Genomic DNA, 12,771 nt, shown 5'->3' on the forward strand with positions numbered 1-12,771 from the left:
GCCCTTGGATCATCCTCGTGGCCTCCTCTGGACTCATTCTAACAGGTCCATGTCCTTCTGATGTTGGTGGCCCCAGAACTGGAGGCAACACTGCAGGTGGGGTCTTACAAGAGTGGAGCAGAGGGGGAGAATCACCTCCCTCGACCTGCTGGCCACGCTGCTCTGGATGCAGCCCAGGACACGGTTATTGGCCTCTGGGCTGTGAGCGCACATTGCCAGCTCATGTTGAGCTTCTCATCCACCAGCACCAGTATGGGGGACACAAACCATCACCAGGTCTTCGAGGGTGCGATACGCTGCTCTGGGTGGGATGCACCTAATGTTGGGCCTCTCCCATCTGCCTTCTCCATGGTCTCTTTTCTGCTTTCACAGTGCCCTCACCATGTGTGGAAAGAGGTCCAAATGCTCCTTCTCCCGCCTGGAAGTGATCCTCATTGTTTGCCTGACATTTTTGTTAGTGGTGACTGTGGTGCTCCTCGTCCTCCACTTTCTCTCCAAAAACAGCAACGGCAAGTTGAGCTATTTCAGTCCGACCATCACACCCTGCTGGATTGTGTGTCCTGTGCAGTAATTTAAATTAAAGGGTTACAGGTAGAGAGTCACTGGGCCACTGCTGAGCATTCATAGTCTTCTCTGCGCATGGTCCTCTCGCACAGCTGCAGCACGGTGCTGTTGCTGGCCTCTGTGACAGGAGCATGGTGGTCAAACCCAACATAAACGTCTCTTAGGACTTGGATGCACTGTCTTGGGGCTGGTGGGTGAGACTGGTTGCAGGGATCCAGACAACCTCCCTTCTGTCTCTCTGCCTGGTGCAGGGTGTCCCAAGAGCCCCTTCCTCCTGGCACTGTACCAAGGAGATTCACAGCCATTTTAAGGGTGGCCCTGTTCACTCATGCCATTTTAAATTAGAGAAATGCCCTGAGGCAATTTGTGGCCATGTGAGCCAATTTCTCCTCTATTTTAAGTGACAACCGAGGAAAGGCCAGACTGGGAAGACCAACTGTCCCCTTACCCTCATGCCCTGCCTTGAGCAGCAACGGCTGGCTGGGGAAGACTGGGAACAGATCAAGCACATGGAAATATTTTCCCATGCAGTCATCTCAGCCTCCAGTGATTTGTGACTCCGGGATTTCCTGAGACGCAGATAATTTTTTTTTTTTTTTTTTTCATTTAATATCCCTCAATGACTTTTCTTCCGTGAGTTTTTCCAGATGCTTCATCTATCCTGTGGCAGGACTTCTGCAGCTTCATGATGGCTGGGATGAGACATGATCTCCTTTGGGAGTCCTTTTCCTCACTGCTTGCCTGGAGGTCATTGCCCAGAGCTGCTTTTCCCTTCTTTGAGCTTCTGCTGGCTCTGTTGTGATTTTTTTGAGACCAGGGAGCTAGTGCTGAACGTGGGACGTGTTGGAGGCACCAGGGCAACATAGATATGTGCCCATTTTTCTTCTCTAGTTCTTTCCCAGTAGCTCCTGACATGCCATATCCTTTTTCTCACTGCTGCTAAGCTGAATTTTTTGTGCCAAAACAGCTCTTACACGCTCGGATCTGTTTCCTACATGAGAGCAGTGGGCTTGGAGAGCTTAATCGGCAAAGCTAGGCTTGTTTCTTCCTCACTGTGAACCACAACATATTTCACACAGTCAGTGACCCCATCTTGTGAGCTCCCTCTGCAGTTCTCCAGGCCTGGTCCACCACTTACCGCCTCAAATGCCTTAACAACCTCAGCACCCTTTGACCACTTTGACAGCCTGTTGGAAACCCATGCAAACAATATCAGCTGGATCCCCCTATCCACAGGCCTGCTGAGTCCTCTGGCGATGTCAAGCCAGTTTCAGACATGCATTCTCTTTTAAAAGGCTGGGTTGTCCCTTCTGTTCCTGATTCTGCTTGGCCATGTGTCTGCTAATCTACATTTATTCTTATTATAGATTCCAGCAAAGTAAGAACAAACTACTTACTGGGCGTAGGTCGAGCTGACTGCACAGGACCTGTGGCAGAAATTCCTCTGGTAAGTTTTGGGAACTGAACATAGGGTTGATGAAATACTGACTTTCATAATATCTGAGTATTTTTTGCAGGACTTCTGGTTTAGAGGTTCTGACTTGACCAATGGTTGTCATCTTCTAACAGGTGAAATTTCTTTGAAGCTTTGATCAACTTGATCTAGTGGAAGATGTCCCTGCTCATGGCAAGGGTGTTGGTACTAGATGATCTTTAAGGTCCCTTCCAACCCAAACTATTCTATGATTCCATGATTCTTGCAATCACAGAGCAAGATAGTTGCAGCTCTGGGTGTTCGTATGTTGAATGAATCGTCGGAACCTCTGGCAAATCTACTTAGAAAAATACATGCAAATTAATACATTGCTCAATATCTTGTCTGCGTGGGCTTGATGGAGCTCTTCCCTTCCAGATGGGTTATGCCAACCTAGACCAGGTGGGTGGCGGGCTTCTCACACACCTCTACAGTCGAGCCTTCATCGTAGCAGAACCTGACGACTCCAGGCGAGTAGTGTTTGTCAGCGCTGACATAGGAATGGTGTCTCAGAGACTGAGGCTGGAGGTACGTGGCTGGAAATGAACGACTAGCACAGTTTGGGTTGTCGCTGGTATCAGCTTTAAGGTTGTAGTCATTGCTAAATAATATTGAGCATGGCAGCATACTGGTCATTTGCTTTGGGATCTCCTTGCAGCACAATCTTGGAGAGATGTTGTGCCTCTGCTGAAAAGGAGCTTTTGATTCATCAGCAAATGAAGCTGGACTTTGACCACGCTTTTCTTAGCAGAAAAATTATCACAAATACATTTGAATCACGAATACATTGTCATGGTGCCTGTGTAATGCTGAGTCTCCAGCACCACAGAGGAGGGAGGGAGGTGCCAGAGAAGTGGGGACTCCTTGGATGATCTGGACTTCGCTGAAAGTTGGCCATAGAGGTCTTCACTTATCAGATTTTTTTTATTTTAAGGCTCTTGTCAAGTCAAAAGCTATAACCTACTTGTTGTGACACCAGTATGGGCACATCTGGCAGAAAGAGAAGAGCAAGGAAGAAGATGAATGGTTGGGCTTTTTGCAAGGACTGATACAAATCTCTGTAGCCTTTGGGTGTGAAAAAGGGTTTTTTAGGACCACTTTCCTCCTTCTAGGTGCTCAAGAAACTGAAGAGCAAGTATGGAGAACTGTACCGACAGGACAACGTCATTCTCAGTGGTACCCACACACACTCGGGGCCTGGTGGATACTTCCAATACACCCTCTTCTTGATCACTAGCAAAGGTTTAATCAGACCATCCCTCAATGCTATTGTGAACGGTATTGTAAAGGTCAGTGTCACCCAGGCTGTTGATATGAGAGCCCATAAATGCAGAAAAGGTGGGGGGAGATACCTTTGTGACTAATGGAGCTCTTGCTGTGACGTTCTTGGTAGCACCTTTGAATGTCACAGTCTTAAAACACACTTGGAGGGGGGTTTATGCTTACCAGTGAAATCAGATCAAAAACCAGAAGCCTTGAAGTCTTTCTATAGAAAGAGACAGTTGTGGATGGTTTCAAAATATTATAATATTTTTCTAGAATTTTAGAGTACTTAAAAAGTCCCCAGATTCCCAACAAAGGGTTGGGGACAGGCAGGCAGGGAAAGTTTTTCCAGATGATTTCACATATGCCTTACATGCATGGACTAATATTCCCTGCCTTCCTGCTTTTCAGAGCATTGATATAGCGCATCAGAACATGAAGAGAGGAAGGGTTTTTATAAACAGAGGCACTGTAGAAAACAGCCAGATCAACCGAAGCCCTTTCTCCTATCTTGAGAATCCAGCATCTGAACGCAGCAGGTATAAGCTCCTCAAGCAGAAGAGAAACAGAACCTTGAAGAGGACCCTTCAGTTGGGACCATAACCCAATCATCTTACAGCTGGTGTTTCTGGTCATTCATGGGATGATTGAAAATTTGGAGCCAAGACCATGGCAGAATGACACTGTTGCCATTCTGGGCACTTGGGTGTGTGTGCATCCCCAAAAATTAGTTGAAAGAGTGGGCTTGAAGGTTGTGGTTGCCCCCTCCAAGCATGTGAGGCATCAGTCAAGGATGTGATATTATGCATTGTTTAAAAAAAAGAAGAAAAAAAATTTCTTCAGTAGCATTTCAGTCAGAATGCTTTAAAGTGCCAGCCTTGCTGTGTGAACTTGCATTTGGTGATAGTTCCTCTCTCCATCCCCTGGAGAAGCAGTGTCTGAGGTCAACAACAACCATAACTCTTCCCTGACCTTCACAGCTATTTTTAGATGCTCCTCTAAGTTCTCACTATGGTCTCATAAAATCTGTAATAACCTCTTCATTTCCTTGCTCAACCCAGTAGAGATGTAATGTGTTTGAGCAATGCAGGGCATGACCATGGCTCTGGTGCTAATGGGATTTCCTTATTTTGCTTTCATCCAGGTATTCATCCAACACAGATAAAGACATGGTGATACTGAAGATGGTAGATGAGAATGGACAGGAGCTAGGCCTTATCAGGTACTGACCACATATTTTTCTCCAAATTCTCATAAACCAGAGTTCTGTAGCAATTCTGTCTTTCTGCATAAGCGCTCCTTCCCAACGCTGATCCTTGCCTGTAGAGCATTACTCTCAGCTAGTAGTCACCAGAAGGTCTCTGAAGGGAAAGTGACAGTCAATGAGTGCATAAACAGGTCAGCATCCCTCATCTACTCTGGGAGATACAGCAGCATATGGCCCACCTACAGCTGGGCACATCTCCTGGCATGACCCAAAGGTATCTGGGGAAGATGACCGTAGCTGGTCTTCCCTTGTAGGGCTGCAGGAAAATCCCCTCTGGGCTTCTCACTGTGCCCCTCCAAGCAGATCCTGACCCCGGCATCTCCAGGACCCTTTGGGCTCCTCTTCTCTTGGTTATTTTCTTCAATATCCCACATTTAGCAGAAGTGTGCCATTCCTGCAGACAGCATTTATGATGCCCATCCTATCAACAGATCTGCTGGGCAGTGTTCTGCTGCATGAAGTTCATAGCTCAAGGTCAGGCAAATGAAATAACATGCAGTAAAAAAGGCATAATTGTGTTTTCCTTGTTTAGAAGTCAGGAGTGAGAGTCTGACTGCATTAAGAGGAAGAGGAGGGTTTTCTTTTTTGTAAGAATGAAAGTGTTCCTTTTTTTCCTTTTTTTCCATTGTTGTCTTCTCCTTGTTTCTTCAAAACAAGAAAATAAAAATTCCTCCAAAATACAATTCTCTGGACTTGGAAAAGAGTCAGTTCAGGTCTGAAATTGCTCTGGGTGACCCTGATAATTATGCTGCCAAATTCTTGTGGCCTCAAGACCTTGACCATCATAGCCACGAGCCCTCCTGGTCAGGAAGGGAGAGCATGGGAATAACTCTGCCCTTGTTAATACATCTCTAGGTACCAACAGTCTGTGTTTGTATTCTCCCAAAGAAAATGACCATATATAGATATGGGTTATATATCAATATGGATTGATAGATATTAATATCTATATGTATAGACATATAAATATGCAAATATATAGATTGAACATGTCAGTGGCCAGTATGTAGACTGAACAATGCATTTCTTGTGTGTCTCTTCTGACTCCTCCTCAGCTGGTTTGCTGTGCACCCAGTCAGCATGAACAACACAAACCATCTTGTGAACAGCGACAATGTGGGCTATGCGTCGTACTTGTTTGAACAGGAGAAGAACAAGGGGATGCTTGCTGGAGAGGTGGGAGCGTTTTCAGACTACTGAAAATAATGGGGAAAAAATGCACTGCGACAGCAAGGGGATGGTTGGTTCTTTCTATGGGCCAAAGTGGGTTCTTTCCTATTTCAAGTGAAATAGGACAGCAGAGTAAACATAGAAAAAGGAAGACAAAGATGAACACTTTGATTTATTTACTTTCTTCCTCTAGAAAAGAGAAATTGCAAGGTATACTCTTGACTTTCCAAACTAGTAATCAGTGACATTTATTTAGACTTTAGGAATGAACTAGATTTATTTTGATTCAACTATCGGAAATACTAGAAAGATGTATGGGATACTTGATCCAAAGGGATAATATATTGCGTCTCTGGTGTGGCATCAAGTCTGTGGTCAGCCTCACTACTTTTTTATGGCTTCCAGACAGTTCTGCCTTCTGATTTTCATTTATCCAGAAGATTTGCCATCCTCAGAGTGCAAACACAGGTCCTTTAAAAAGAATTATTTCCCCTGAAATGTAAATATAGAGATGAAACCATCTCACAGACACTTGGAGTCATTTGTTGATGAAGAGGGTGTCCTGTGTGTATCTCCAGCATGTAGCTTGAAACAGCTGTCCAATTCCTATTTTAATAGTCTGGGCAGAGGAACACATGAAGTTCATACCAAAGACGGAAACTAAAGGAATTCTACCTAATTCCTGCTTGCAGATGCTTTTTTTTATAGTGGATTATCTAAAAACTTTTGACAAGACTTGACTCTAATGCATAGTTATGGGTGCAAGTCAGTGCTGGTTGACACACATGCAAAGCTCAGAAGTGTCTGAAGGATCCAGTATTTAGCTGTGTGCTCTGCTGGGCACGTTTTGTCTAGCAGTCTTTCAAGAAAATGGCTTAAGAGCTGATAATATGTCAAAATACGTGGTGTTGATGCATCCCATCTCTAAAAGAAGGAGAAAAAATGAGAGTATCTGTGAGCTGAATTTAGGTGACACTCAGTATGTAACCAGCCTTGCTTCTGACAATTACTGCTTGATGTTAACTACTGCAGTCAGATCCAACCACTCTAATCCTATAAATAAGTCCTGGTGAAAGCCTGGCAGAAAAAAACCATTGTGCAAAGTGCTACAATGATCTGTTAACACTTAATCAGTAACATGAGAAACTAGGGACATAGAGGGAAGAGCTGCTGCTGAGATGGAAGAGATAGATGAAGAAACGCTGGTAGTTGTGTCTTCTGTGTTCTATTCTTCCTTTCTCTTCCTGTCCCTAACGCTTGGAACACTCCTAAATCCCCATTCCAGCCCTCCCCGTCACTGCAGAAATATTGACCACCATCTCATGCTCTTCAACTGGCTTTAACGCCAGCCCTGACTGCAGGGAAAGGCACAGGTGATGTTTGCCATCACTGCAAGGCATTAAAATCTATCTGACCATGTCTGGTTTTGGCAGGGCTCTTTTGTTGCTGCCTTTGCATCCTCCAACCTCGGAGATGTGTCGCCCAACACCAAAGGCCCATTCTGCGTAAACACGGGGGAGTCGTGCAATAACCCACACAGCACCTGCCCCGTGGGAGGGGTGAGTATGTCTTACCTGATCTATGTTAAATTCTGATAAGGAGAGAACTCGACATGGAGCAGCAAATACATAGCCGTATGGTGGACCATTGTGAGTGAAGAGGACATTAAAAAAAAAAAATCACATCTTTATGGACTATTCTGGATACCTCTTTCAGGAACTTACCGTGTCTTGTCCTCATACACCCTGTTTTCTGGTCGTTTAGCTCAAAATTAAATTTATCTTGATGCAAAGGTTAGTTTAGTAACTTGGTGCTCAAATTTGAGACGGCTAGCAAGAAGCAATTACTTCCCACAACATGAAAATTGCTTACAAACTCATCCACTTTGCAGTGCTACATGTTCTCCATAACAAATGATCACTAACATGTAAACAAATTTCTTCACAGGCAGCGATGTGCATGGCCATGGGTCCTGGTAATGACATGTTTGACAGTACAAGAATTATAGGGCAAAATATCTACTTGAAAGCAAGGGTAAGTGATATTTTGCTTTACTAGTGTGCATGAATGCTGTTATTATAGGAGTGTATGTTCATTTAAGCAGCTTCCTTGCACCTGTTTTTGTGAATGTTTGTAGGTTTAAAAGACTCTAAAGTCCATATTTATAAGCTTAAAACAAAGTTTCCTGATTATTCAGAAATCACTCACTTTTATTTAGATACATCATTGTAGGTGTTGCAATTTGAAAATGTTGGTTTAGTGTTTTAATCTCCATATTGCTCATTGGCGTGTAATGTGGATATTGCCCCTTATAATCTCCCCCTCCCTCCCATGCATGCATCTCAGAGGTGTCATGATGGGAAAAAATGGCTGGTATGAAAGACTCCTAGAAGAGCTCAGAGACTCCACCATGTACCACTTATTGGCCAGCTTTGGAATCAAGCTCCCAAAATAAGGCAAATGTGAGTTAAAATGTGCCAGCTTAAACATCCACAAAAGATGTTCATCTCGCCCTGCTTGACTTGCCCTGCTTGACTCAGCTGATGTCCTCCACTCTATGGGCTCCCTTACATCCCCCACATCCTTGGGCTTAAAAGTCTCCTGAATTTACTGGTTCCCCTTCTGCTGGTTCGTGTAACGTAAGAGTAGACAGCAAGAGGACGTTTTTGGCACCATTTCAGGGACAGCAGTTTGTAGGAATTGGAACAGGTCCAGCAGAGGAGTAAGAGCAGAAGGCTTGATAGTGGTGGTTTCCTTTCAATCACCATTTCAGATGCTTGTCCTGAAATAACTCCAGGCTGATCGTGACTTGCAAGTGGCCCAGCGTGTGTATCAAATGGTGAGGGAAAACATTGCTGTCATTTTTAATACTGTGGACTCTGCCATCAAAGGCTGTGTCCTCTATCCCTTCCTACAGTTACAGGAAATGTTACTAAACCTGTATAATTTCTGGCAATGCTTTCTGTGTACCAACTTCAGGCATGTGTGCCAGAAAATCATTCACGAAGAGCTGAATGGCTTGGCTGTCCGCCGTGTAGTAAATACAGAGTAAAGTCCATGTGTTTTGAAGCAAAGAATGCAACAAAGTCATCCTTCTCCTGTACTGGGCACTAGTGAGGTTGCACCTTGAATACTGTGTGCAGTTTTGGGCCCCTCACTATAAGAAGGATATTGAGACACTGGAGAGCATCCAGAGAAGGGCAACGGAGCTGGGGAAGGGTCTGGAGCACAAGTGTGATGAGGAACAGGTGAGGGAGCTGGGGTTGTTGAGCCTGGAGAAAACGAGGCTGAGGGGGGAACGTTCTAACTGTCTACAACTACTTGAAAGGAGGGTGTAGAGAGGTGGGAGTCGGTCTGTTCAACCAAGGAACAAGTGACAGGACAAGAGGAAATGGCCTCAGATTGCACCTGGGGAGGTTCAGATCGGATGTCAGGAAGAATTTCTTTCCTGAAAGGGTTCTCGGACACTGGAACGGACTGCCTAGGGAAGCAATTGAGTCACCATTCCTGGAGGTATTTCAAAGATGGATAGATGAGGTGCTCAGAGATATGGTTAATAATGGGCAGGTATTATTGGACATGATCTCAAAGATCTTTTCCAGCCAAGCGATTCTATGATTTTATTAAGTGCATTTTTCTCACAGAAAACATTTTTTCTGGTTGGTCTAAGATGTGAGAAATGCCAAGAGGTTGCAACTAGGAAAAAAAGTGGCCATCCTCATGGAGTAGGTGCAGGTTTCAGCTGTAAAAAGAAAGGCTTGCACAAAACTGCTGACCACACAGTATCCTCCCAATGTTACTTTAGACAGGGAGAGCTTGCAAGACTTGGGGCATGCAGGATGTTGAGATGGGGTGATAGAAATAAAGGAGTGTGGGAAATACACTCTTGCTTTAACACCTGGAAGAGGCCACTGGAAGGTGTCAACAGAATGGAGAAATAATTCAAGTAGCTGAATCTCAGAAGAACTGGGTACCTGATTTCTTCTTCCTCAAGGATTTCCACCTTGTGTATGTCCCTCCTTTAGGAACTGTTTGAAAATGCTTCCCAGGAGATCACAGGACCCATCAGCTCCGCTCACCAGTGGGTGAACATGAGTGATGTCTTGGTGGAGCTCAATGCCACGCACACGGTAAGGGTGGGAGCTCTTGGGACACAGGCATAAGGAAGGAAGAAATGTTCTATTCTTGTAGCAGGACTTATCAAGCTGAGGGGAACTGGTTTTAAACGCTCTCTTTTTTCCCCGCCTCTGATTAAGGTTAGAACATGTAAACCAGCCTTAGGACACAGCTTTGCTGCGGGGACTATTGATGGAGTGGGAGCGTTCAACTTCACACAAGGTAATTTAGGGAGCAGATGTCAATATGGTTTCGCAAAAATGGGGAGGATATGGGGCTTCCCCCAAATAGATTCAAACCCCCAGACTCACGTAAGAGCATCAATAGCTGGTTGAACCACAGTCTCCAAAGGGATGTCTCTTAGGAAGGTGTGATCTTACAGCCCCTTCACAAGTTTATGTTTATCAGAAAGCATCTGGAGAAGGATACAACCATGCTCTGAAGGAAGGAAAGCACTGGATAGGGAATGGGGATAAGAGAGAACTGGCTTTGGGGCAATCTTTCTCATTTGTTCTCATTACCTGATGGCTGTCAAGATGGAGCTCAGCTGGGCTGAAGCTCAGCTGCTTTTCAAACCACTCCAGAAAAGGGAGATAGTCAGAACCCACTGAGAAATATCCTATCACATATAAGCAGGGAGGGGGTAATAAATGAGTTTTCTGCCTAATAGCTGCTGAGGCTGCTGAAGGAACAGCATTTAAAAGATATTTCCCCCTCAAGGCTCAGTAGAAGGGGACCCGTTTTGGGATGAAATCCGGGACCAGCTGCTGGGTGAGCCGTCCAATGAAACAAAAGCCTGCCACAAACCCAAACCAATCCTCTTTAGCACTGGAGAGGTAAGAATACACTGGTGTGTGCCCTGGGAAGCACAGAGACTGTTCAACTGAGCTAGGTTTTGGTAGAGCACTACAGGACAATGTCTGTGCCAGCCCATACAGTGATGAACGAAGAGAGAGAAAGAGCTGCATGGGCTTTGAAGGCATGAAAATAGAAAGCAAGAATAAGTGTTGTCACTAGTTTGCATCAGAATGAGAGAGGTGCAAGTTTTCCTCTTGCAGAGCATCTTTTCCATATATCCCAGGAGGAGGGACCAGACCTGCTGCTCTCATTAGGGTCCAAAAACCCAACTGAAGATCCACCCTGGCCTAATTCTCTGCCTGTGAAACAGCCCTGAGCAAGATGCACAGGGAAAATATATGAGGTCAGGGAAAGCCAATGGTGTATGGTGCTCAGCATTGACTTCCAGCGATCGCTGGCTTCAGGATATCCTCTGCTGGTGCTCACATCTTAATAGCCCTGGGTGTATTTTTCTTCCATCCTACTGTTGGTTTCCTACCTTAATCCATGAAAGGACCTTTCTTTTTGTTATGGGGCACACTGGTCCATGAAAAATGAAGTAACTCATCATGGTGCCTTTTGGAAACTCTGGGGACTGTATAAACTTACCCATCATCTCAATGCTGTCTTCAAAGTTTTCTGCCAGGCTTTGACTTCCTCTGGAAATGTCCTGTTGATTTCTCTGCTTTTCTGTCATGTTTATGCAAGTGTCTGATATTTCTGTGAGTTATAACATCGACTGATACCAGACTTACTCATCTACAGGTAGAATCACACCAGGCTCAGGCTGGAGGCACCCTGAGGTGGGGGTCTCCAGCACAATCTTGGTCCCAGCAGGACCAAAGCTGCAGCTACAGCAGGTTGCTTGGGGCCATGTCCGGAAGAGTTGGAGCAGTCAGCAAGGATGTAGATGCCCCACTGCTTGGGTCCCTATCCCAGGGATGCCCCACTCAAACAGGGAAGGGCTCTTCCTTAGGGTCAGCCTCAGTAGAGCTGCTGCCCCATTGGTCCCAGCCCATCCCCATGCTTGAGGCTGCTCTGTTCTGGGCAGGACTTGATGTTCCTTCTTACTGAACTTTCCTAAAATACTACTTACAACTTTAAAAGAAAATTGATGCTCCATTTTCCACTTGCTGTTCCCTTGGCATTAAGACAAATGCAGTGTAGTGGAGAGGGATCACATCCAAGGTCCTTTAGAACACTTAGAGGATGCCATCTGGATGAGGCAATTTGTTGTTATTCCTTTCATCAGTCTCTTTAAAAGCTTTCTTGGTGTTGCTTTGTGTTCAATCAGCTCCTCACCTTATCTCTTCTAAAGAGGTCCCAGTGCACAGCCTCCTCCCACCCCACCTCCTCTGTCCAGAATGGTGTTACTGAGAGTAAATTACACTTTATTCTTAACTGTTTATCTCCTTCTGAGCATCCTTTTACAGATGTTCTGGCAGGCCTCCTGCTTCTGATGTGCTTCACAAGGTTTTGTCATTCATGTTTTGCCCCCAGTAAATTGGTCCTCAAAAATATTTTGTTGTAGTGGAATTTTGTGTTTCATTTGCTGGAGCCATGCCGCCCTTGAGCTCTTGCTGTTCTTAATTTCCTTTTAACAGGCTTCTTCATTGTTATCTAGCTATTTTTTTTAAGATGCAATGTTGCTGTAGTATGTGTTTTGGCTGCTACAATGGTGCTGAGTCAGAGTACAGTGTGGTCCCTCCTAGGGCTAGGTCAAGGATTTCCGGAGCATCACCCTCTCGGTGACTTAGAAACCATCCCTCTACATCAGATCTGATGGTGCCTTTGCTCAGCTAATGAAGCAGTAACTCTCATTTTGCATCGCCATCGGGTTCTCTGATTCACTCATTTACTTTTGCTGTCTTGGTCAGATGATCAACCTTATTGATTCTAACACTCACTGGTGACAAATCTGGTGGCCTTTTATGGTGGGGTTACAACATTGGTAGATAAGGCTAAAGGAACTAATGTCATCTGCCTGGACTTGTGCAAGGCGTTTGACACCATCTCACATGACATTCTTGTCTCTAAATTGGAAACACTTGGGTTTGATGGATGGACTACTCGGTGGATA

At 45.0% G+C, this 12,771-nt stretch overlaps 1 protein-coding gene across 1 annotated transcript; it reads left to right on the forward strand.

The window, feature by feature from the left end:
* Window positions 1–382: 382 nt before the first annotated feature.
* ASAH2 (N-acylsphingosine amidohydrolase 2) lies at window positions 383–10,690 on the forward strand (the record flags this gene model as incomplete). The annotated part of the gene is made up of 12 exons (XM_029086470.1): window positions 383–567; window positions 1,939–2,011; window positions 2,417–2,566; window positions 3,151–3,327; window positions 3,713–3,840; window positions 4,446–4,523; window positions 5,624–5,744; window positions 7,172–7,297; window positions 7,686–7,772; window positions 9,764–9,868; window positions 9,995–10,076; window positions 10,575–10,690. Coding segments are annotated over exons 1-12 (1,428 nt in total), but the record flags the coding sequence as incomplete, so codon positions are not given.
* Window positions 10,691–12,771: the final 2,081 nt, after the last annotated feature.

This window comes from Antrostomus carolinensis, unplaced genomic scaffold (genome assembly GCF_000700745.2).
Source record: "Antrostomus carolinensis isolate BGI_N321 unplaced genomic scaffold, ASM70074v2 scaffold7818, whole genome shotgun sequence".
Lineage (NCBI taxonomy): Eukaryota > Metazoa > Chordata > Aves > Caprimulgiformes > Caprimulgidae > Antrostomus > Antrostomus carolinensis.